Genomic DNA, 25,420 nt, shown 5'->3' on the forward strand with positions numbered 1-25,420 from the left:
AATTTCCTATCTCTCCCTTGCCCCTCTTCCACTGGTGTGGGGGTGAAATACAAGGCAAGGGAGGGGACAGAATGTAATTTTCAAGTCAGTGTTATGACTCAAACACCTGGCAACAATAACACAGGCAAAGGACCCTTTCTCTCCCTATGTTAGCATCTTCTCCCTTATTTTTAGTGCCAAAAAAAATAGGTCTAGGCTGACTTGTGTGGCACAGTACCCTTGAAGACTGCAAGTGCAATGTTACACCTGTACTAACCCTGGACGTCAGCTCTAACAGCTGCACAAAGTAGAGAAAAACAGCAGAATCTGCTAAGCCTTCCCATTCCCCCAGATAATGACAACTTTTCCCAATTTTTCTCATTCCTCTCAGGGTAAAAGATGGAAGATAGGTGATAATTCCCTTTCAATACAGCATTTAACAATCATGTGGAAGGAGATAAATGCTATATTCCAGAGAGATTATCACTGTGAAACCCAATTATAATGAATAAAATGAGACAGCAAGTGCAACAGTCTGCAAATCCAGAGAAGCCTTGAGCTGTGTGAATAACTGATATTTTACTATGTTGGCAGTTCTGAAAAGTACTTAAAAATCTATTTGAAAGAAACTTTCAGCATTTCATACTTTGATAAACTGAAGGAAGATGAAACAAACAGCTTCAAAATAAAAACACAAATCAGAGATTTTGGGGGGTGGAGGGTAAGGGTACTCTTCAACCCAAATGCACCACTGAAAAATTTTCTCCAGAATATTTTTTCAATTCTAGTTTTTGCATTCTCCACTGGCTTCAATGAATTGATGACATAAGTAAAAAGCCCTGGATCTGCAGAGCTGTCAACTATTCTAATTTTATACTGAGTATCACATTTGGAATTTAGGATTATGAAATTCTGGCATTAGGAAGTTGCAAAAAATTTTCAGAGTTTATTAAAAAAAGCTGAATATTTTTTAACCTTCCTTTTTAATCTTCTATTTTGAAGGCAAAATAGAACGCAAATTCAATCTATCAATCGTGTGGCTTTGGATCTCTGACTCACAATTTTAAATACTTTGAAGTGAAAAAAGTGGGTTTAGAATAGACGTATGCTGTGGACGTGCCCTTCTGTTACTATTAGGACGGGAACCTATGCCAAAAGACACACCATATTATTTTCTTCCAAGCATACAATACCATGGAACTTAATAAATGCCATTATGAATGGCAGTTACTGATATTTGCATATGCATTAAGATGCAAACGTTTATCTGTCATTCTATAACTACTACAGCACAGTTTGATGCTTTGCCCACTAGAGTAATTTTTCTCAGAATAGTTCATTATCCAGTAAAATTCATAATAGGAGACAGCAAATTCTTGAATAAAATTTAGATTTTAGGGACTATCTGTAAATGAGGAGCTAGTATACGAATTACAGTACAGCTGCATTCTGGTCTATGTAGTTCTGGATTTTCTGTCAGTTGAGAAATGAATTGGACTGAAAAGCAACCCTAGAAGCAACCCTTCCCCCTACGCAGACAGGCAGAGTCCTTTCTGAGAGAAATTTGCATTCCTTAACTGTACACAAATGAACATTGCTGAAGCTTCAAAAATAGAGGCTGGAAGATGCTTGTGAAGTTCTCTCAATGAAATATTGAACAGGGGGTCTGAAAACGAACACTGGTTATCTGAAGTAAATGCCATAGAAAGAAAGCCAGTATTATTGTGGAAGAGAAAGGAACTGTTTACTTTTTATGTTTCTGCTTATTAAAAGTGTGATTAAATGGAAGGAGGCGAGATGAGATAGACCATGTGTCACGTCTTTCCACAGAAGACAGCCAGGCATCGTCACATCTGACTTCAGAATAAATTCCCCTGTAGCTATGTGTGCTAGTAGGGCTTGATTTTGTTCAATAACATGCTAGAAACTATTACTTTGCCGCGTTTGTACGAAGTAATTACTGGTACCACTCCATCTGTGCCTTATAACCCTCATTAGCCTCTGCTCTCATTTTCTACAAGGATTAATCTATTTTGAGAAGAATCATGGCAAGAAATTATGCTTGTATAGCAAGGTCTCATTCTGCACATTATAAGAACTGTGAAGCTGTCCTTCTGTTTGCACTGAATCTAAGGCCACAATGTCAAAGAGAGGCGATTAAATGAGTCTGCAAAAAGATGTACATTGGCAGTCCTCCGTTTGCTTGTGTAACCGAGCTGTTACATGTACACAGTCAGAACTAGCCACGAATACAGCCACCATATGATTCATACGTACAGCTGCGGCAGCTATAGATCAGATCAGATCTAAAAACGCACATACTTCATGTACAGCTGCACACCACAATCTTTAAAAATATTCTTTTGTGACTGTCAGGGCAATCATTCTACGTGCAATTCCATTTTTTTTTTTTTAAGGGCACATTATCCACATGTGCACCTTCAGCTGGCACTCACTCCAGACAGTGCTGGCCTGGCAGCTCTTGCTTTCATTCATGATCCTTGCAAGATCAGATGCATCACACCACCAGGCATCTCTGGAACTTCCTGGGCCTGTGTCTGCAGTCAGCATTTGCTCGGTTGCAGGGTTTAGCTCAACAAACTAAAAGGCAGAGTGCTGGACCAATATTCAGCCATGAAGATCCTCTTTCCAGCATTGGCTTGACCTAAGAGAGGTCACAATATATGTTGTGTTTCAGCTTTCCTCCTCTAGAAAGCACTTGGCACTTACAAAAAAATATTATGTAAGATGTGGTTGTTAGAGTTACATAACTGTTGGCAAACAGCATACTAATACATGATACTAAGTCATTTCATGTAGGTTTTGTATCATTTAAACACCACAGAGCATCCAGGTTAGTTTGTAGAGCAAAATACTGAAAACTACCTTCCTGAAAAGTCTGTCTGTCCCAAGTGGCTTTGCAGTTGCTGTGCTAGAATTTATTTGCTGAGTGCCAAAGTGCATAGCGGAGAAACAGAGTTGTAGGTCTTTGTTTGTTTGTTTTCTTAAACAGTCAAAATGTAAGTTAAACTTGCCTTTAGGCAGGCTTAGCACACCCTGCAGCCACCCTGGAACATTTTCAACAAATAAGAAGGTTTGCATTATAAAGCAGGAACATTTGATTTCTTTCAGCTGGCTTGGCCAGTTTTTGCTTAGGAGATGCTCAACTATCAAAGCTTTACACTTTTAATGTTGACTAAATACTAAGAAGTACTACCCTTCTCCCCTTGCCCTTCTGCCAACTCCAGTGAGGGGTGGGGGTGGTGGGGGGGAAGAGTTGAATTTGGCTTTGCTGAATTTAGATCTGTGATAGTGATCATGCCACTCTAAAATCAAGGACCAAACACGCTCTCACTCTGACCTACATGAGAATATAGGATATCCACAAATTTGGTGAGGGTGGAACACATGCATTTGCAGTGCATAAGCAAAAAGTCCAAAGCCAAAACCAAAGAAAAGCAAACACGAGGAAAATGCTGGTCTATTTTGCTCTGAAACTGGAGCAACACCCCTATGCAGCTGCACAGCATAGGCTATGTCCCATGAAAATACTCTGTTCACATAGCACATGGTAACTGTTGAAGGTTAAAGGCACTGAGCAGAAGTGATCTGTACAGAGACTAAAGCCACCGTGCAATGTCTCATTTCGCTTCTCACCGCCAGGCCTCTGTGCCAGGGCAGCAGGCAGAGACGTCCCGTTAGTTTCACGTCACCTTCTGGCACAGGCGGGCTGTCATCGAAGGAGAGGCTGATGGTAACATCAGATCTGTGCACGATTGTTTTGACCAGCAGTGCAGGTTTCATCCAGATCAAGCATGGGCAAATGATCATATTTCTGTCAAATCAGCCAGAGCTGTGATGTAGAGTATATGCCAGCTCTGTGCTTTTATGCCAGGTTGATGCCAACTGTGGGAAGACAGACAATGCTCGGTACGGCGTGAAGCCCAAGTGGCACAGGCAAATGGTACCAGATCCAGCAAAAGGCTTGTTGGAACAAAGCTGCCTGATCAATATTTTTTGAACACATTGGAGATAGTAGAATGATTTTTAACTCAATCTCTACTCAATCTCTGGGACTGGAAAGTTTTGATCTGACGCTAAATGCCCTAAAACTGAATTTATTGGATACAAGCCCAAGACTTTATGAACCAAGGCATACTTGTTCATGCTGATCTTCTAAGGGCTTGTCTACCTTGTGGGAAAGACGCTGTGTTAGGGCACCTGAGCTGTTGTGTCTACTTCAACGCCATGGAAATACATCACTCCTTCCATCCAGCACACTATTAATTGGCAGTGCTTCTTAGCTCCCCATGTGAGAGCCCGTGGCTGTACGAATGCGGCAGCGATGGTTAAGCACCCTGCCTCGCTTGGGTTACTCAGAGATCTCCAGCACAATGCCTCTCTGTACGTTTTACAAACATCTCTTGTTTCCATTTCCTTATTGAACAGAACAAAGAAAGAAATCATAAGATGTTTTATTTTCAGCTTAAGCATTCTGTTCTGGTTTTGGTGGTTTTACTGTGAATTGCATATTATGGGTAACATACCCATGTGTTTTTGCAAACACGATCTCTCTGAGTGGCCCCCACAGGAACTCACAGGACACATAACTCTGGGGCACACTGAGAGAGCGGCACCCAGGCCACGAGGTCAGCATGTGAACAGAATCACTGAGTGCCAGCACATGTCAAAGAAGGAGAGTCTAACGGGGCAGGGTTTGAGCTGTTCAGGATAAAATGCCCTCTTTAAACTCCCGGGGAAGCATTCTGTTTGCTGGTTCATTGTGCCAGAAAATCTTAGTCCTATGCCCACACAAAATGTCATCGTGGCCAGTATCAATATCAGTCCTCTACAGGGAGATCACAGGGACAGCCTAGCACCTGCTCTGCTAATCAGGGGCCAGTTAGGTCTTTAGGGTCAGGCTTCACTGCCCAGCAGTTTGGGGAAGACACGCTGCTTCACTAGCCATACCTGCTTCTTTGTTTATGCAAAGATCTACGTTTTTCAGTGCTGTCAGTCCAGTCTCTTAAACTTGCTGCCCTCAGCACTAAGAGATGAGCTGGGTGGGCTTCTAGCAAGCATGCAGCCACTGTGAGCAACTGTGTGGGGAAAGGATGCCCTGGTGATCATTCTGCCCTATTTCCAAATAAACGTGTTTTGTTAAACTTGAGGCACTATCTGACCTCATCATCCAAGGGTTATACCCGATAGCCAGATGTCGGAATCATATATATATATATTTTTTTTTCTTTCTTTCAAGCTTTTCCCCTGCTTTAAATAGAAGAATTATTTTTTCCACAGGGAAAGGCTCTTCTATTAATAGCACTAGGAGATCATTTCAGCACTTGAAAGGAAAAAATTACTTGAGCTTTTTTTTTTTTTTTTTTTTTTTTAAATACTTTAAAAATATTGTAAGTTACTTCATTGTGCAAGCAAGAATGCCCGCCTTCAGAGTTTTAATTACTGGGGAAAAAATCTCTAAGTTCAAAAAATAAAAGTAGTGAATGAGACTATGTGAAATGGCTGAAAATAAACATCTTCAAACAATCTGGCCTTATGTGTCAGTTCTCTCTCACGCTTTGATAATCTCATCTCAGTTGCTGAAACCGACTTATACAGATTGCATAGGATGCTCGCAGATGATTGAAAGGACTTCTGCTTATCCACTGCAGTGAACTGCCAATAATGGGTGATGTTCTGAAGGGCAGCCTCAACCCATGACCTCCTTCCTATAAGGTATAATGGAGAAAATTTGTCCAGTTACACTTCCGTGATCTCACACTCCAAGATCTCTCCTCATTCATTTAAGAAAATGAGAGGAAAACAAGCCTTAGGCTTCTCTGCCTTTTCCAAATAAACTTTGTTATCCTCTTATGTAAAACACTAAGAGACTAGTCCAAGTGGCAAAGAGCTTTATACACAGCTTCACTTAAAAGCAAAAACATAAAACATGTTTTGTTCTGCAGTCACAGAAATTTCAGTCATTTATTGTAATGAATGGGCGATGTCGAAAGAACATATGGTATTTTTAGCTCTGCTTCATTACCCAGTGTGGTAAACCAATCCTGAATACTTGTAATGTCTAAAAGCTTTCTCTGAGAAGAAAGGTTCTTCCTGCAGAGTCTTGATTAAAGTCAGACTTATTGTCCAGAGGATCAGCAACTGTACTGGGCAGGAAGAGAAGGCTGCGTGCAGGGCAAGCAGTCAGACTTGTACGGATGGTGAAGTGGTAGCAAAAAAAAGGAGTTGTTTGTAAAAGCAGAATCAATATAGGGAAGAGGAAAGGTAGCCCAGGGAGAAAGGGAATAGTCTTTGACAGGGAGGTGTAATTTCAGAATGACAAACTGCACCTGACCTTATGTTCAGGCATTTAGGACTGAAGCTCTATATTAGGGACAGATAAACTCAAGCTAGCATGATTCAAACACGGCAGTGTAAGGCATAATACGTGCCTATAAATGCAGTAGAGTACATAGGCACATTTGATACCAATTTCTTTTGTTACCGTGTTTTACCACATTTTTGTTTTTACTGTTCTGTTTTTTGTATGACTCCATTTGATCTGCCAATGAACTTGGCTTATGCTTGGCTAAGCTGACCTTTCTTTTTTCTTTATTACTGCACTAAATCCTTGACTTGGTTTGATATGATCTGTTCAGTCTAGTCACAAGCCAAATTATGAGGGATCTGGCTTATTCTCAATGAAGTGAAGGAATTTCAGAATGAAGAATGGATTTCTGCCCTGAACATCCCCTGCTATTTCTAAATACAGAACCATAGGAAGCTCCAAACAGATTTAGTTTGTATATAACTAATGCTGCCAGGAAGGAGTGGGCACGGAATAGCACAGATCAGCCTGGCAAAGCACTGAACACCTTTTCAGTTCTTCTAAGAGCCTGTGGACTTCAGAGTTTCTTGGAACATCCCAGGATCAAATCCAAATTGTGCCTAGACAAGTGAAATTCAATACCATCATTACACAAAACAATCCACAAAGTCAACAGCAGTCTGAAGCCTCTGCAAATACCAAAGAGCTACGGCATACATTTCAAGACAGCGATATGGAAATCTTTAAATATCTTAGTTTTCATTACACTCACAAGTAATCAGTTTTTGGAGCTAAGATATTGGCACTTCCTCTGTTAGCACCCGTGTAGGTTTCTGGCACAAAGATGCTTCCAGGAGATTTTTGTGGATTTTTAGTGGCATACCCCAAAAGACTCACAGGGTTCCTCGGGAGGAAGCAGATATTATAATACTAAGGGGGGGGGGGGCATCTCTGTTTCCAGCTCTCCATGAATCATGCGAGCAGCTGAGAATACAGTTAAAATATGAAAGCTGAAAAGAAACTGAGTAGTTATTCCATTTCTCTTCCTCTTGGAAGAACTAAAAAATACATAAATTTAGGTCAGACAGGGTAAAAATATTCTATGTTGTTTTTCCTTCCATGATTTTTGGGCTTTGTGAGACTTGTAAGAACAGGCCCATGGTATGGTTGAAGTGAACAAGGCTCTTATTTACTTTAAAAATAAAAAAAAACCTCATGTTAAAACAGAAGTTCAGTCCCTATTCTGTGGTGGTTTTAAAATGAAGGTTTTCTCAGAAATCTGGTTATCCCTTTCAATTAAAAAAAAAAAGAAAAAAGAAGGAACCAAGGGGAAAGAGTCCAAGTATTCTTGCTGATGAGAGGCAAATGTTAGAAAAATATTCATTAGATGATTCCTCCTCAAAAACATAACCCAAATGAAAATCAAGAGCTGTTAGGAGACCAAAGAACTGACTAGAACTGTTGTTCTTAAAAAAACAAACAAACAAACAAACAAACAAAAAACAAACAAGCAAAAACCAAACTTGTCTGTACAAAGAAGACCAACAGAGCTTCCTTCCATGCTCTTAATTTTGGCAATTTTTGTTCTTTTGCATTGCTACTAACCAGCAAAATAGAATTGTAATCGTGTGTTCCCACAACACATCTCAGTATCACAGAATCCCACCAGGATTTTGTTGTTGTTATTTTTTTTTTTGCTTTACACCATTATATTGTACATGAAGTCTGTAAGACTGGGACTGGACAAATCTTACCTGCTCAGACGAACTGTTCAGAACAGGATTTTGGTCAGTAACTTCGGTATGTATGAGAAACATGGCACAGAGAGGGCCTGTTGTACCGATACAGATTTAAGAGGCTCCGCACCCCCCCACACTGGCTGATGTAGGGTGAGCAGGATGGTGCCTGATGCATTAGCCACATGGTGACGCTTTTGGTGACACATGGTGACCTTCCAGGCACTTAAAGGCAGATGTGGGGATCCTTTACAAACGCTGCTATCTAACAGGCTTTAAAATATCAAGAAGTAATTTCTCAGCAGCTACTACTTATATCTTATCTAACTCAGTATTCATTGTACCAACTTTGAATAAGTTTGTGTGCTACCTCTTGCTCTCCTGCTTATTCCAGGTAGTTCTTTCCAAAATGGTGTCAGCAGTGTAGTCTTTAAACATCACAACTGTACATGCTGTTGCCTAATTTTCCAAATAGTAACCATCTGCAAACATATCATAGAAGTTTATTATGTGGCATTTGCAGTTTCTGTGTACCATTAATTTAAGAGCCGGTGACTTTCAGTACCAACTCGCAAGAATTTGCACGTGTGTTTGAGGACTTTGAAGCTCATAATTTAGTAAGAGAAATAATGAATGTCATCCTTCCACTGGAAAGAAACTAGGAGAGTTCTTAGTTCATCTCTGGAAGGATGGTTGTTTACTTTGATTTGCATTTTTGCTTTTAATAATAACCTTGTTTCCTTTGCACTTTTTAAGGAAAAAGCTTGTCCTCTGTCAAGTTAAAGGGCCGCAATATTACATTACCTAACAAATACCGTTCTTTTTGCAAACCAGAGGATGCTGAGTCCTCAGCACCAGCTCTTCCCAAACCACTTCTAACAGGCTGCACTGCTTGCTAGTGTAGACCCAGCTGATACAGCACAGTAGCAATGTTTGCTCTGTGTTTGCACATACATGCGTGTCTTTCCAACAAGATCATGGACAAGAGGGTTTGTGGTACCCTGCTCTAATCTGGCTACTGAGTACTGAGTATAATTGCCTCTTTGGAAAATACCAGCAGACATCAGAACAACTGGACCTCTAAAACAGCGCTCCCCTCAAGGCATTCCCCACAGAGACGTCTCATGCTTACAGAACATTACGTGCAGGAGACCGCCTTCTCTAGAATGGGTTTAACCATTCACTCGGGTGATATGGCCTCCCAAGGAGGGTTTCACTGCAATTTACATCCCAACCAAATGCAAAAACTGCTGGCAGTTTTGTAACAGTTTTACAGAGAGCCAAAATAGATGCAAAATCTTTAGATGAAAGTTGAATTCAGTCATTATACTTGTTTTCTGTACTACCTTCCTCTGTGGCTGGTCTGTGTTTTGTCACATTTTTGTCTATGCATTTCTTCTTCCAAATCTCTATCCCATTCTGCATAACAGGCTTAGAGTTGCATCAGAGACTGTTGACTACTGCACATTTTTTTGCCAAGGGTTGTGAGGAAAGTGAAAGTGCAAAGCAGCAGAGGTGATAAAGGAAAAAAAGAAAAAAGGCAGCTGCTCTTGCATTTTGCAAAGCAGAAGGAATGCTTTCTACCTGTAGTAGTGACAAGAAGCAGTGACAGAGCACCATCGGAGGTCTGCGGTGCATTGAAGAAAGAAAACTATACATTTAATTACAAGGGCATGAGAGTGCATAGGACATGAGGATTTGATTATTTCTCTAATGTACAAGTTTGGGATGGATATAACAGTGACAACTGGTTGTATAGCTGACAGGCACAGACTCCCATAGACAAAAGAAACTAAACAGGTTGATTCTGGCAATGCGCTGTTACCTTTCAGCATGGTGCTATTACACCAATAACTTCCAGGGTGTAACATCTCCCTGTAAACATAACTTCTATCAGGGAAAAGCAGCAGTGAAATGAATCGGACAGTGCCTCTTGGAGACAGCAAAGGATATGTTTCAGCCTGCAGACTCCCCAAGGAAGCTATTAAAAACATCCTTTCAACAAGCTTACAGCCAGAATACAGCTAATTAAACAACTGTAGGTGATGCAACACTGGTTCTGCAGAGGAGACAGTGTTACCATGCTGAGTCCAGGGAAAAGCCTAGTTCAAGTCATTCCTGCACTGCCTGGGCTTGGGCTCCCCCTGTCCTGCAGAACAGCACCTCTGAGAGGCTTGGGGAAAAACCCCAGTCCCGGGAATTGCCAGCACCTGTGGTACAAAACCCTCTGCAGATGCAGGATGGATGGGCAAGGCTCGGTGTGCAGCCTGGCTCCTGGCCCTCTGCTGGGATGGTGCTCATTTGACTTTATTTGAAGGGATTTTTTGTAAATCTCAGACGATGCTCTTCTGTTGCTGCCTGAGCAAGTTCTCACTGGGTGGTGTGAAGCATGCAAATGCCAAGCTCCCCTTCTCCAAAGGTGATGTTTTACAGGCTCAGGTAACTGAGTTAACTGTGATTATACAGCAATCCTTCATTAGGCTCATTTTCTAACTGTTATTTAATTCTTCCTTATCCAGGTAAAGCATGTTGCCGGTTCCTTTATACAAACACTGAAAAACTTATTTTGTTAATGAACTGCTAATGTCACACTGTGTGCTGTAAATGATGGGAAGTGCTGCTGGGACTTGACACAATGATCCATAAGCCTGAAAGGCTCCTGATTAATTCTTTGCACCTTGGCTCATACAGCAGTAATGCTGTTAGGTGATATGTCAGCTTCCTGAAGGAACATCTTCTGGAAGAAATCACAAATCTCAAGCATATAAAGTGTATTTTTATCTAAGAGATGTAGCTGGAGTTGCCACTTCCCTGCTCTCTTTCCTTTGATAAGCATAATCTGTTTCCCATTCATTTCAGCTAAACCTGGTTCTGAAATCCAAATAGTTTGAAGGGAAGCACAGCATGACAGAATGGAAATAAACTTCCTTGGCAAGCACAGCCCCCTCCTACCACCCACAAATTATGTTTTTTTTTTTTTTTCTTCTCTTTCAATTAAAGAAAAATGTTAAATCATAATTTAACATACTAAAGAGCAGTGGAAATGATAGAACAAGGATACATGGCAAACATTTGAGTTTGAAGTGAAAAAGGAAGCTTGGGTGCAGGAGCCCACATGAAAGGTGGAAAGCAAAAAACAGTAACTTATATTTTCACGTGGGCAAGTGTAAAAACCTAATCAGGATTCACACTCCTTGGCTAAAAGAAAGGTGATACAGCCCAAGAAAAGCCTGTATTCTGTGGAGGCTGAACCTAGAGCTGTTTTGGGTAGGGTGCCCATAAAGGACTCCGCTCCCTTCTGCCATTTCTCATGTTTTCACCCTGCCTTCACATATCTCCATGAGTCTGAAGTCTGCGCAAATTTAGTATTGCAGATTTTCCCAAAGGTAACTCAGTGAATGACAAAGTCATCATGCGGCTGAACCTGGCCCACTATCCAGCTGCCTCTTTTCAGGATTAAACTGTTGGGGGAGGTGAAATCATGAGCATGTGGTTCTGTAACTGATAACAATTCTGAGGACAGAGAGAGGAGAATTTAAGCCAAAGCTATTTACACTGTTGGCCATACATAAACTATAAATCTGGCTAGGTAAATGTCTGAACTTGCACCTCACTCCTGTAATTTTCCGTACTTTGTTTTAATATTTTTATGGTGTAACAAATATGCTGCGTCACAGCAGCAATCTGTATCACGTCAGCAGTTGTGCATCCAGAAGGAGCTTATGACTGCATTCAATGCTGCACTACAGGCACCTTGCCTTCTCTAAAGAAATAAACCATCAGGAACTAATTTTTCTGTTTAACAAAGTATTCAGTATAATTTTTTTCCAAACCAAAGCAAAACAACATTGAAACATTCACAGCTCTAAATACAACTGAAGTCCTTCAAAAATTATATAAATTTCAGGTTCATCAAAAGCTTTTTTCTCATTTCTAATTCTGATTTCTAATTTCTAATAGTCATTCAAAATAGGAAAAATCAAGACTCTGTATGTTCAGAAAACTGAAATAGAAACTTTCGAACTGGAACATTCCACTGCAGCTTTCTTTCAAAGAGAGTTCACAAAGAGAGTGTGTCTGCAGAAATGCAGGTGACAGAAAACATTTTTAGCACAAGGAAGAGCTCCATCACAGGAAACATCTAACAACTGCAATAAAAAAGCTCGTCAGATTGAATTCTGCTTCTCTGGAACATAACAGAAGTATTCAAAGGCTCTAGACACAAACAATTTGCCCCTGTACTGGAGACTCAGTCGTTGTACTCAGTTCTTCCTGCCTTTAGGATGCTGAACTAAGGAAAAGGGACTTATTCCTGTTGCTAATTCTCTCCCAGAGCTCAGGAGAGTCCTTACTTTAAAACCAAGACAACCTCTCTGCCTTCTTCCACCCACAGGTTTCTCTCACTAGATAAGAAGCATTCTCTGCACAGAGCACCTTTGTAGAGAAGCGCTGTTTCTTGGCTAACATCACAAACGTCTGGGCTGCGTGATTCAGGACTGACCAGTAGTAGATGTGAACCCTTTGAAAGCTCAGCTCTCCCTGTGACATCCTGCTTAGCATCCTTTATAAAGGGGGACATGAACTCTAGGCAGCACTGGAGTTAGCAGTGGCAAAGGCATGTCTATTGCAGAAGCTGAAAAGGTCATTTTGATTCCACTCTCTGTCTCTACCCTCTGGAGGGGATCAAAGGGAGCCTCTTTTGCCTTTTTTTTAAACTTTGCATCTGGTTGCAAAGATGGATGCAGTAATGATAAAGGGGGCAACATGCAGAGCTGCATCACAAACCAACACATCAGAAAACAGAGCACGCCTGCCTTACAAATTTGCCTGCAGCTCCTCTCTGCTGTGTTATTTTTAAACTGCCTGCAGGTTGCAGATTTTTCAGTGGCCCTTCTCCTAGAAGTGCACACAGGGGATTTAGGAAGGCACAGCTTCCATTACCATGAATAGAAGTTAACAAATTCCCAGCACATTAAAATTCAGCATCCTTCGTCTTCCCATAAACTTCTCGTTGCAATTTGTGTATTCACAAAAGAGCCTCGCAGGTCCCTCCCAGCCCCTCTCCGGGGCAAGGTCAGCATACCCCAGCTCTGCATTCCTGATGTGCCCAGCTGCCACACTGCAGCCTGCAGAGAACAGCCTGCAGTTGCTGTAATCAGCAGCCCAGGCATCATTTGACAGTCTCTTTGGCTTACCAAAAAAGACAAGAAGTTAGACTCAACTGACTGAACCTATTTTCACCCCAGCATCATCCTCTCAGCACCAAAAATGTCCACAGTACCAAGGAGGGCTGTGTGCAGGCCTGGGGCACTCTCCCATCACACATCCCAGACTCAGACTCCACAGGACTCCCAGCAAACTTGCCCCAGTTCTGCAGGAGTCTGGATGGAACAGAGCCAGGACTTGATATCAGTAAATGGGAGAGGTCTGACGTGCAGGAACACTGCACGGTCCACGCACAATTCCTATAGAGAAGAGAGTAACAGGAAGAGTGGTATTTTTATGCTACCCCACCACTTTAAAGAAGAAAGCAATGGAGCATTTTTCAGAAGTGCTGTTCAACCACAACTGCTACCGAAGTAGACAGAAGCTGCAGATGCTCAGACTCCAAGGGGTCAGGCACTGAAGCCAAACACGACAAATACTATGTTTTCTTTCCTTCTTCTCTCTTGCCTGTTTATTCTGCAGCCCAGAGCAGCACTGCAGAGCACTGCCCATTGGGTCAGAACCTCTCCCCTTGTCTGAGGCGCTGTCTCAGACATCAGACCACTCACACTCTTGGCCAATGTCAGGAGCTGTAGAAATCACCCCAGCTGGCACCGTGAGGAACGCTTGCCCAGCCTCATCAGACAGGCGTGTGATAGATGAGGAGTTTGTTTTGGATGCGGAGCTCCAGCACAGGAGCCTTTGCCCTCTGCAGGGTACACCAGGGACTCACAAGTAATTTCAATAGAAAAAGCCAACAAGCGCCAGTCAGAGCTAATGCTCTGGCCCCACAGGGCTGAACTGTGTCCTTGGGGGACAGCGTGGGACAGCTGAGCCTGGCCTCCCTGCCCTGGACTGGGGTGCTGGGGGTTAAGCTGGTGCTGACTCAGTCCTGTGTAAGGCCCGGCCCTCATCCTTCCACGTTATGCAGCTAGTGAAGCTGTTGCTCGCTTCTCCCAGCCGATTTGGAGAGTCCCGACTTGGCTCTTGGCTGTTTATATTTCGCAGACATTCTCCATGTAATTGCATGGCCTGGCCCCAGGCTATCAGGCTCTGGGAGAAATAACCGCATTATTCCACAGAACAGTTAGCATAATTAAAATATCGACTGCAGATTAAAAAATGTGCTGAATACTTCACAGAGTGGTTGGAGGGTTGGCAAGTCTTGGCAGCTTGCTGGCTGCAGGAGCTGGCTGGTATTTAGATGCGCCTGCTCCTTCAGCATTCCCTGCTGTACGTGGGAACTGCTTTTTGTGCTGTCAACTCCTCATCTCCCAAGCAGCCAACCCACACCCAAGAAGAAAGGAACTGACTAGAAATGAGGAGCTCCAAGGGCTTTCTTGTGATTCTTATTGCCAGTGAGACCATTTCCTTGTTATTTATGACTTCAGGACATCTGTCTTACTGTGTCTCTGTCTATTTTTATTTGTGTCCATCTCTCCAAATGTACAGTGTAGGAAACTGCATATGGTGAGAACGTACCAGGTGATAAAACCATTTGCTTAAGAACTCTCTGTACCATCTGAAAAAGCATTAATAAATTTTAAAAGCCAATGAAAACCTCCACCGGAACATTTGTTTTAGCTACTATCTTCTCTTTGGTGACTGATGTGTATTTCATCTGTGACCAATCTAAGGTAGAAATCTACATTTCCAGAGCCAAGAGGGCAGAAGGGGATGGAAGACAGAAGGGCATGGAAGAAGCCCCACTTACAAGACTGGCAGAAAGCACAGAAGCATTGACCACTGCAGGGCATTTAGGGAATTCTTAGCGCCTTTGCAGTATCTTCCCCTTCTCTTTCCCAGGGGAATATGTGGGATAACAGACATTGCTAGGGACACGCAGATTTGGGTTTGAATGGCTTCTTGGTTCCATCTAAATCCCCTCCTATCTGGCAAAAACAGTAAAGCAATCTCATGCTACGTGTGGATGATGCCTAAAACACTTTGCAGACACCTACATCCTGAATGAAATGCAGCAGGGCCAGCAACCTGCCAAGGTACTGCTCTAAGTCAGATTCTTCTCTAATCTTCACTTACATGCTTGAGAAATTCCAGCGATGATAGGAAGCGCTCTTACAGCAGCGCAGCCTCACAGGCAGACAGGGATGGCGGAGCTCAGGCTGTCCTACACCACTGAAAAAACTTCCAGGGACAAGGCTCTGATTTACAGTCTGATCTACAGCTCTTTTGAGAGGAGCTAATTTTATGAACACAAGCAATGGCCAAATGTTATTTTCTGAGGCTTCTATTACAGCTTTAAAGTAATCATAATAGCAAATTAATAGCAGATCTTCTCTGCCATTTTCCATTCTCATTGCCATCTCCATAATCAAGAGCAGCTCTACTTCTTCAAAGCTTATTTCTGTGATACTTCTTAGTTTTGAATATGCAATTAGGGAAGAAGCATGATATCTTGGCACTCTAACTGCACTCTGTAGGCTACTGCCCTCCCCCTGTGCTAGGCTCTGTGCTAGTTTCTTTTTTCAACTTCTTAATATTGACCTCCAGACTGCTAACCATAAATAGCACCTTGGGTAGACACAATCATTTCAAAACCTAAAATAGATTTTTATGTACATTTAAAAGCCTTTCTAAATTAAACCCAATATAAACTCTATGAATTTAGAGAATCTTTTGTCTCATTTCACTACATTGAAAGAGAAATTCACTGAACATGTACAGTGGGAGAGAAAGAAAAAAAAAGTTTCAGCCTTTTCTCTTGTTCTGGTAGTTCACATGGCCAGGTTTGCAGTTTGCCTCCACTAAATGATTCATCTCTCTTACCCACATTTTCAAAATTAAATGGAAGAGGAGGAATGTGTTCATTCCCCTGCTGTGTTTAATAATCTCCCCCAAATTGTTTCCTGTTTACTTGGAAATCCCCACTTCCATGCTGTGATTTAAGCATTTTCACCCTGTTGACTTAAAAACAAAGCCTACAAGATGCTATATAGTTTTTATCTTGCAGTCATACAGCAATTTATGATAAATGTTGTTCCAGAGAGAAATTACTTGGAAACGTGCATATGTTCATAGCTCCATGTCTGATCACTTATCGCAGCTTCTTTTACCAGTCACTGTACTGGTGCTCAAATACAAACCTCAATAAAGCCACCAGTAACACCACCGATCAAACTGGGCTTCTTTCTTTCATGGTACTGGCCAGCACACAACTGTGAATAGTCAGCATACATGTACATGCATATTGTTTCACAATTGTATATTGTTTGAGTGTATTTTCAAGACAAAATATTAAAAATACCGAAATTGCTTTTCCAGCTGAAGTATTATCTGTAAATTCCTGTGGCTTGGCAGGACAAAAGGGAAAGAATTTTCCCCTTAGCTTCCTCAAGGAATAAATTTGCACAATAGTTGTAGGATTTTATTTACATAGCACATATCAAACAAACTGTTCTTATAGAACAGCATTAGCTCACACATGTCAGTGTGTTCTGTGCTAGCTTATGTGAAGAGAGTTCATTTAACAGGCAGGAATATCCTGCACCCTGAGAACAGAAATGGAAGCTGGGAATTCAGAGGGGACCTGAGCTTTCTCACACTCTCAGCTTTTCATAAAGGTCTAAAGTTTTCTAAATGAACATTACATTTATGTGATTAACTGGAGTTTGCGTGGGCCTAATTTGCAGATGTGTTAAATTTCTACTGCTCCTACTAAAGCTCTCTGGAGCACCCAGCTCCCCACATTTCAAAAGGCTGTAATGCACAGTTACACAGCCCTTGGGAAGGAGAGCAACACCGCTCCCTTGGTGAGTCCCAGGCATGGTTAAAGTCAGGAAAGAGAAGGAATAAAGCACAGGGTGTACAAATTAAGTACATCTCCCTCTCTGTGGGCCTCAATAATAGCCTAGAGAGATCCCTGAGGGACAGCAGCAGCAGAGATACTCCAGTATTTGGCATCCAGAGGGGTGCTGTGCAAGGCTGCAGCCAGGAGGAAACACTGGGCTGGCCCAGCAAGGCTGAGTGCCTCTGGCTGGCATCCCTCAGCCTGGCTGCTGGCTCCAGCAATACAGTGACAAAGTCTTATGGTGCTTAACTTGGCGACTAGACCAAATATGTGTTAGCTGAGGAGCCTCCATTCACCTGCCTTTTTGCTGAAGCCATCTGTCTAACTGCTGGCTTTCCTCTCTCTTCTCTTCCCAGATGAGATGGAGCAGTCCCCTGCAATGCGTTCTGACTACTTGGTCTCAGGGATTAGAACTCCGCCAGTGAGGAGAAACAGCAAACTGGCAACACTGGGCAGGATCTTCAAACCGTGGAAGTGGAGGAAAAAGAAGAATGAGAAACTAAAGCAGACCTCTGCAGGTACGATGAGAATGACAGTCTGATGCTGCACAAGGCAAAGCTCAGCTTGGGTGAAATTTCCTTACGTAGGAAACACTAACGATGACCTGACCTAAACCTAATTCAGAAATCCCAGCATGTTGGGAATTCATGACATTTAAGGCTAGAAAAAGCCCATACAGGCTGACTTCCTATGTAATGCAATATAATACATCTAAAAGAAAAGGTCAAAATAAGAGTGAAGCACAAGCCTCAATACAGACTGCTTTTCATGGGCTGTCTCTTCTCCAAATAGGCTACTTTTATGTCTGCAAGTATCATCACCCCTTTTATTTGGGGTGAAGATTATTTAGGTCACAATAACATTATGAAAAGTGACAGGAAGGAGCTGCAGCATGTCAAGTTCCTTCCCTCAAGCAGCTGTCTCTGCAGTGGAGGAGCCCAGCACACAGCACTGCGCACTCTCGCTGGTCTCCAGGGATGTCCCAGGAGATCAGTAAGGAAACAAACTCACGTGCTAAGATAGGGTGATGCGATTCCCTCCACTTGCCTGATGCCCTGAGGAGTGTCACCATGAAGGACACTATCTCCTGAGGCAGCTCTAACACCTTGCATCAAACAGCACGAAGGCTCTCATACCCCTGTTATTCTGTACTCAATGTGATTAGGCAGCAGGTTAAATCATAAATCTCAGCTCTATGTGCGGGTGATTTTACTACTTTAACAACAGGAAGGGTACAAAACAGGCTGACCAATCCATGCACCTCCAGAATTTCCTGCAGTTCTTTCCAAGCACGCAGTAGTTGAGACCAGAGGGAATTTCCTCATTACAGCTTTCTCATTGAGATATACGAATACTCTGCTGTTAATTGGTGCTGTGTCATGCTACTACTTCTTGCAGTGCTGGAGAAGAAGATGACAGCACGACAAGGTCGGGATGAACTCATTAAGAAAGGCCTTCTGGAGATGATGGAACAGGGTAAGGAAATTTTTTTTTTTTTTTAAACTCAAATCTTTTTTGGTGCAATAGGAAATGCAAGTCTTCAAAAGAAAAAAACTAACAATCAAAAAAAAAAATAAAAGGAAGATCTTAAATCCAAGCACATTAAAGATAAAAAGTGCTTAATATTGAATTCTTCTGATTCCTTTCTGCTGTAATCAGTCCATGCAGTTTGATTTTTGATGGTTTATCACCTTGAATGCTTCTCCAGCTTCACTGGATTTTTACATAGCACGAATGTGATCTGGTACATATGCAATTCCTCTAAAGCTAGCTAAATCTGACCGCCAAGGGAGTCAGCTTAAACTGGCATAAATATAAACTTAAACATACAGACGCATTCAGCAGGGAAGTTAACATGTACACCTCTTGAATCCAAATCTCATTAAATGATACTAATCTGCCATTTTCAGCAGCCTTCCCAGTAAAAAGAAAAGTTTGCGTCAAAGCATATTGCCATCCTGTGTGCTTGTCATTCATGGGGAAAAGTGAAGCATTTGGTAGTGCCATTTTAAAGTTTTCCTGAGTACAAATCACGTTCAGAAGTCACTGAATGAAAGATGATGAAGTGTCAGAAACACGCACAAAGGTCTGTGGTTCTGTATAGCCCTGCTCCAAAGTCCTGGCAGATGCTCAAGGGACACAGAGATCTGAGTGACTGTTCTGCAAGATCAAGTGAGCTCCCAATGTTATGGACAGCATCCCAATTGCCACTTCCACCTAAACAGAGATTAAAAAAATCCCTCTTTACTTTGTAAACTCTATAGCAGAAAGCACTGTCATGAAGACTGGCCTTTTAAGTTTGACCAATCTGGTAGATAGAAATCACAGAATCACACAGAATTTCTAGGTTGGAAGAGACCTCAAAATCATCAAGTCCAACCTCTGACCTAACGCTAACAGTCCCCACTAAACCATATCCCTAAGCTCTACATCTAAACGTCTTTTAAAGACTTCCAGGGATAGTGACTCCACCACTTCCCTGGGCAGCCTGTTCCAATGTCTAACAACCCTTTCGGGTTGATGTTCTTTGAAACTAATAATTGAGTTTCTTTGTATAAAACAAACGCCGTGTCTATAAATAGGCTGTGGGACAATAGTCAGTGATGCTAGGCTGCAGTACAACTGCACAACTGAAGAGTCAGAAAAAGAGCATTTTAAACAGTTTTTTTTTTTTTTTTTTTTTTTCCCCATTAAAGCAATTATATTATTTTATTGGATATATTTTAATGAGTTTTATGTCCAAGTTACAAAATCTATCAAACCATCAGCTTATTCTAAACTGGAAGGTTTTCGAAGGCTCATTTTTAATTCCTGTCCTTTGAGCTCTTTCTGTCTCTCATTCTAGACAATTAGTTGTCCTGTCAGCACATCAGCACTACCCAATAGGAAAATACACCCTGTATCTGCTAAGGGCATGGAAGTTCCCCATAATCTATGAATTTGAAAGCATGGGCATGTGAGCATTATGAAACAGCAGTAAAATAAAACTTCTATAGAGCACATTAAACTGTAATAATGAGTTGATAAACATTTTGTATGCATAAAGAACTGGTTGGGAGGAACACAGAGGATGCTAAGTTGCAAGATCATTTTAACAAAATAAAAATAGTTAAAACAAAAGGAATTATGAGAAGCTGCACTTTCACAAAGGCAGCTGCAAACAGACTCTCCAGGTTCCTCTGCCCACCTGTCTCCAGTGAAGCTGCACAGAGCCCCTGTGAACATCACACCAATTTACAGAACCACCCTGTGCCCAGAAAGGAAAGCATGGCTGACAGTCAGTTGAAGGACACTGCAGCTCCCTGCAAGTTATTTTTCTTCACACGGAGTGTTGTGAATCTCCAGGGTTATTTTATTGTATTATCAGTAGAAGCAGCTTATTAACTGGTATCAAAAATTGACCCAAATAATTCTCAGTAAATGATTAGTGCCCTACTTGGACAGAGCTGAAGTGGCAGCAGTTTCACGGCTGAGTCCTCATTTATGCGGTAAGTTGCAGCTGTCAAAGCAGCAACGCTATGCTAAAAAGACTACAGTAAATCCCTAAATCCCTCTATTTCATCAGGCTCTACTCCACTTCCAGAGTCCTGGCTCCTGCTCCCTTTCATTAACAGTCCAAACCAGGACAAAGCTGTAGCCTGAGAAATGTGCAGACCTGCTGCATGCATTCACAACAGCCGTGTCCCAGTCCAGCTTTGCAGCGCAAGGTCTGTCGAGCAGCATTTTGAGCTGGGCTGTGTGGCTCAGAGCAAACCGTGAAGCTTGCACAGACTCTGCCTCAATCTGTGAGCAGCCCAGGGTGAAATTGCACCATCCATGCTTTGGTGATGAGTCATCCCAACAGGTTATGTCACCCCTTCTCCTCGCACAACCCCAAAACGCAGCTGCCCAGAGACACTGCGCAGACCAAGGTGTGCAGCCAAGCCCCTTCTGCCCCCCTCTCTGCTCACACAAACACCGAGCTGCCCCTTGGACACTCCTGGACCTAAAATACAGCTTTGCTCTAGGTTACAGGCTGTAGGGTCTGCCACACAGTGAGATTCCCTTCCAGATAAATCCCAGCCCTGCTTCTTCTGATTACTTTGCAATTCCCAGGACTATCTGCTGCTTTCCTTACCAGGGGATTTGAGGTCTGTGCTTTCTCCCACTCCCAGACTCTCTCTAAAATCAAGCTGGGAACCACTGCCAATCAAAGCAGCACGTCCACTTTGATCTAAGCACAAGTTGCTCTCTTTTGACCGAGACCATCACTGCTGAGAGCCTCAGACGTTCCTCAGCAGAGGGCTGTCTTCTGCTTGTCATTACTTCATTAGTCACTGCACTTCCATGACCGGGATCCGAAGGAGCTCTTGTCTCTGTCTGCAGCTCTATTGTGGCACAGCTGTCAGCAGCTTGCCTGTCTGAAGGATGCGAGGAACGTGCGAAGCAGAGTTACCTTGAACACACTTAGGGAGCTTCCCCCAACATTTCTCCCCATTGTGAGCATAAAAACCGCTCAGATGTAGCTGTGCACTGAGAGGTAAGGACTGCCTGTCAAGTAACGCAGGCAGCTGTTAATACACCGCTGATTATGTATAGGCAGCCTTCACAATGAGCTGAAATGTAGGCAATGAACTTTTTCCCCCTCCCCTTCCCTGTATCATAGCAACTGTGCTACTGCAGGGGCTATTTTAAGAACAGTAACTTTTCACCAAACGTGATTATGAGGCAGACTGAGTGAGCTCAGCGTACAAAAATACTGCATCCCTTCCGCGGCATCTCTGGGCCAAAACCCGATACCCTTTCCCCAAAAGGGCAATAAATTACTCTGCAGATTGTCCAAATAGTATTAAAAAGGGGTAGCTACAAGTGCTAGCTGTTTTAAATCAATGTTCACGAAACTTGTCATGATATCATTGCAAGAAAACATAGCCCTGTCACGAGCTTCCAGAAAGAGTGTCTAGGGCTGAGAAATACAGGGGAGGAGGTCAGGGGTGGACAGCAGATGTGGCCATCAGCACGGAGCACTGGCTACAGTGCGAAGTAATTGCTTTGATTTGCCATGGTGGTGTTGATCTTGTAAATTCTGAGAGAGTTGTGCAGTAAAAGGGTAGTTTGTATTCTGAGGAATCTTGCCTGAATAGGAGAATGCTAGAAAAGCTTCAGTCATCAGGATGCGTACAGCTGCAGGGATCACTGGCACAAAAATCCTTCAGAGTAAGCAAAGGGAGCAGTTTCTAGGTCTGCATGAGGAGGGATTTGAATTTCTGATCAGCTCAATCACACAAGACATGCTTTTTAAAACTGAGTAACTAATGCTGTGCTCAAACCTACACGTCAGTAGGGAATACTAGCAGCCTTGTCCTCTGCGATGCTCCGGGATTACTGCTGGGGCAGCTGGATGGCAGTGTGCTGTGCACGGAGCCTGACACAACACAGACATGTCAGAGCAACCTGTGCCCATGCTACATGGGAGCTCTGCTCAGGAAAGGAACTGCCTCCTCTCCTGCACGTCAGGTGCTTCCAGAGCACAGTGGCCTTCCTGTACAGGCACAATGGTCATTTGCCTGGGCTGCTGGGTGCCCACAGAAAAAGATGCCTTATCTAGAAAACAGGGTGTATATTTGTGTCCAGATGGGCTGATGTCCATGGCTTTACATTACAGACGTCCAGCACTTTTAGAAATCAGGTGCTGCTCTATGACAAATCTCAGTCTCCTAACCACTTACTGAAACTACTTGCATCTTTGAGACTCACTCTTCCAGAGAGGATAGCAGGGGGGTTCCCCTTTCACTGCTCGTGGTTTAATTAAGATTAAATGATTTGGTGTTGTAGATACTGAAGGCAAAGCCTGCACTGGTGATGATGCCACAAGAGCAACGCAGAGTGACCCTCCAGCTCCTGTGTGCCAGGCACTTGACTCTGAAGAGATGCAGCAAGAGAGTACAACGGCAGCCACAACAAATGTGACCTCCCTTGGTGAGGAGCTGCATTTGGATGAGCTGAAAGAAGATGCAGGTATTGGATAAAAATATTTTAAAAAATAATAAAATGTTAAAAGATACATTTATGCTGAGCTGCTGCATGAGCAATCATAGATGCCAGTGGTAGACAGCCTGAGCACCTTGTTCTGCTCAGCTTCCCCATACCAGGTTAGCAATCATTATTTTATAAGTCATTTTTTGAGACCGCTATCAAACTGAGGGACTACAGAAAGCTTGGCATAATGGGATTAGTTGGATTATGAGACAATCCAATCTTGGCATGGTGCCCCTTTGGTATTAGCAGTGACTGCTGTGAAGATTAAACAAGCTTCTCTCAAAAACATTTCTCAAACTTCTATGCCAAGACTGAAGTTGCCTGTCCTGGCTTGAGAAACAACGACCATGCACAACTTTCTCTATCCATTACACTGTAAATACAAGTGCAGTTCGATGTCGTGAGTACAGATAAACTACACCAAGCTCATCTGTGAAGCAGTTCAATGGGACCAGAGCAGCCAGGGACAGCCCAGCAGCGAGAGGGTTTCCGTGTGCTTCCTGACAACCAAGAAATGCGTAGGTCCAAAGATAACGCTTGATCCTAGGCTGTGAGGAGTGCCACGTAGTGCTTGCTGATCTTCCTGTCCATCCACTCTGGCCAATTTTTATGCCTTTCCCAACTGCCTTTTCTTTTCCATCCTATGTGCGCATGCCCCATGCTCTTTAGTGTCCTATCCTCCAGCCACGTCCTCCAATCCCCCCTCACCTGCTGGATTTGGCAGACTGATGCTTCAACTGCTCAGAATGGAAGTCATCCTCTAAAGGTTTTTTTTGTTGTTTTGTTTTATCCTTTCCCATTTCTTTCTCCAGTCCTTTCCATCCCCATGACTCACAATTTTGTTCATTTTTGCTCTTTTGCTTTTATGTAATATTGCTCTTCTGGCCCATTTCTAGCCCCACTTCACTCTACTCTTAATAGATTTGACAACAGAAATGCTCCCGTCTCCCAAAAGGTACTCCCCATTCTCATGTTTGCTCATCACAAAGATTTTTTTTTATAAGCACAGCAACTCCATTCTATTGCCGTTGTTTCAGCTATGTGTTGTCACATTGAGAAATATCCCAAAGCACTGTATGCGGCCTTCTAGAGATATATCCTCTATTGTTTCTTAAAACAGAAGGAAAATAGAGAACTAGACATACACAGCTTCTATTAATACCTGCCCTTAATGATGTTTCCTTTCTATTCAATCTCTATGGAGTGTTTGGTTTTGTATCACTCTAAAAATTCATTGGGGTAAAACCCACTCGTCTCCTGTTTTCTGTTCAGTGTTTTAGAACAACCAGATCAAGTTCTCGACCAGAATACCTCAGGCTGCTATTACGAGCAGCGATACTCTCTCCTAGAGCGTTTCATTGAGCAAATTGCTCTCTGAAGCTCTAGTTATTGGGACAGACTATCTGGGAAAGATGGCTCTAAAAATGCATATATTTAACATTATGCCTGTCTAAAATCTGATACTGTAACTTAAAATACACCTTCCACTGCATTCTAAATTGTGTATTGAGGCTTTCCAAAGCATCCCAATTTCTTATGTTCCTCTCTAATGCTAGTTCTTTTTATTGTCTCCCTGGCATAACCTTTCCTTCCTTCTGCATTTCTTTTCCTCCCTCAGAGGTATCATTTCCTAGCTTCCAAAAAATAACAGCAGGATTACATTCTCCTGTCTCCCTGGTCTGTGACTACTCCTATTTTTTGGAAGTCCTCCTTCAACAGCGGCATTTAAAGTAATTTCTGTACTAATTTAATCCCTCTATCCACCTTAGCACTTCTGTCTAGTGATTTTACCTTAGGGAGCTTATTGGGTGAGAAAGGTCTTCAAAATTGTTGGAGTATATTGTAAAGTTTATCCTAATGCACAGCTTATTACAACACCTGTGTCCTTGAGCTCAGTCTAGGTCTCCAATGCAGTAGGTGTCTTTCTACAAGTTTGTATGAATATTTGACCAGCTAGAAACAAAGGGAATATATTTGCTTCATACCCAATATGCTGTGTTTCATCCTGATGATATGGCATGAAGGTCAGGAGGGGAAGAGGAGGGAACAAAAAGGATTATTTGTAGGGCTCACATTTCATTAACGCAGAAGAAGAACAGCCTAGGCAGAGCCAGGTCAGTGTTCCCCACCCGACCCAGCTAATGGGCATGGGGACAGTCCCAAGGGGATGAATCCTACCTACCAGCAAGGCGGCACTTTGACAAGCAGCTCTCTACGAATAATTAGCTACTCTGCCAAGGAGTCTAGTGCTGAGCCCTTGGAATACGTTCAGCAGGATAACATTCCCTCTGCAGTACGAAATGTGTTAATAGGTTTGTGTACTCAAGACTCAGGTCTGCCTCAGAC

The 25,420-nt window shown here is 42.6% G+C and overlaps 1 protein-coding gene across 1 annotated transcript in view; it reads left to right on the forward strand.

The window, feature by feature from the left end:
- PHACTR3 (phosphatase and actin regulator 3) overlaps positions 1–25,420 on the forward strand; it is a gene marked incomplete at both ends in the record, with an annotated part of 104,279 nt that overhangs the window by 38,067 nt on the left and 40,792 nt on the right. The window contains 3 exons of the mRNA XM_084296375.1: positions 17,413–17,574; positions 18,455–18,532; positions 22,871–23,053. Of these exons, the coding sequence (XP_084152501.1) occupies positions 17,413–17,574; positions 18,455–18,532; positions 22,871–23,053 (423 nt within the window). The remainder of the gene's footprint in view (positions 1–17,412; positions 17,575–18,454; positions 18,533–22,870; positions 23,054–25,420) is intronic.

Source organism: Netta rufina (assembly GCF_964035555.1).
Source record: "Netta rufina genome assembly, chromosome: 16".
Classification (NCBI taxonomy): domain Eukaryota; kingdom Metazoa; phylum Chordata; class Aves; order Anseriformes; family Anatidae; genus Netta; species Netta rufina.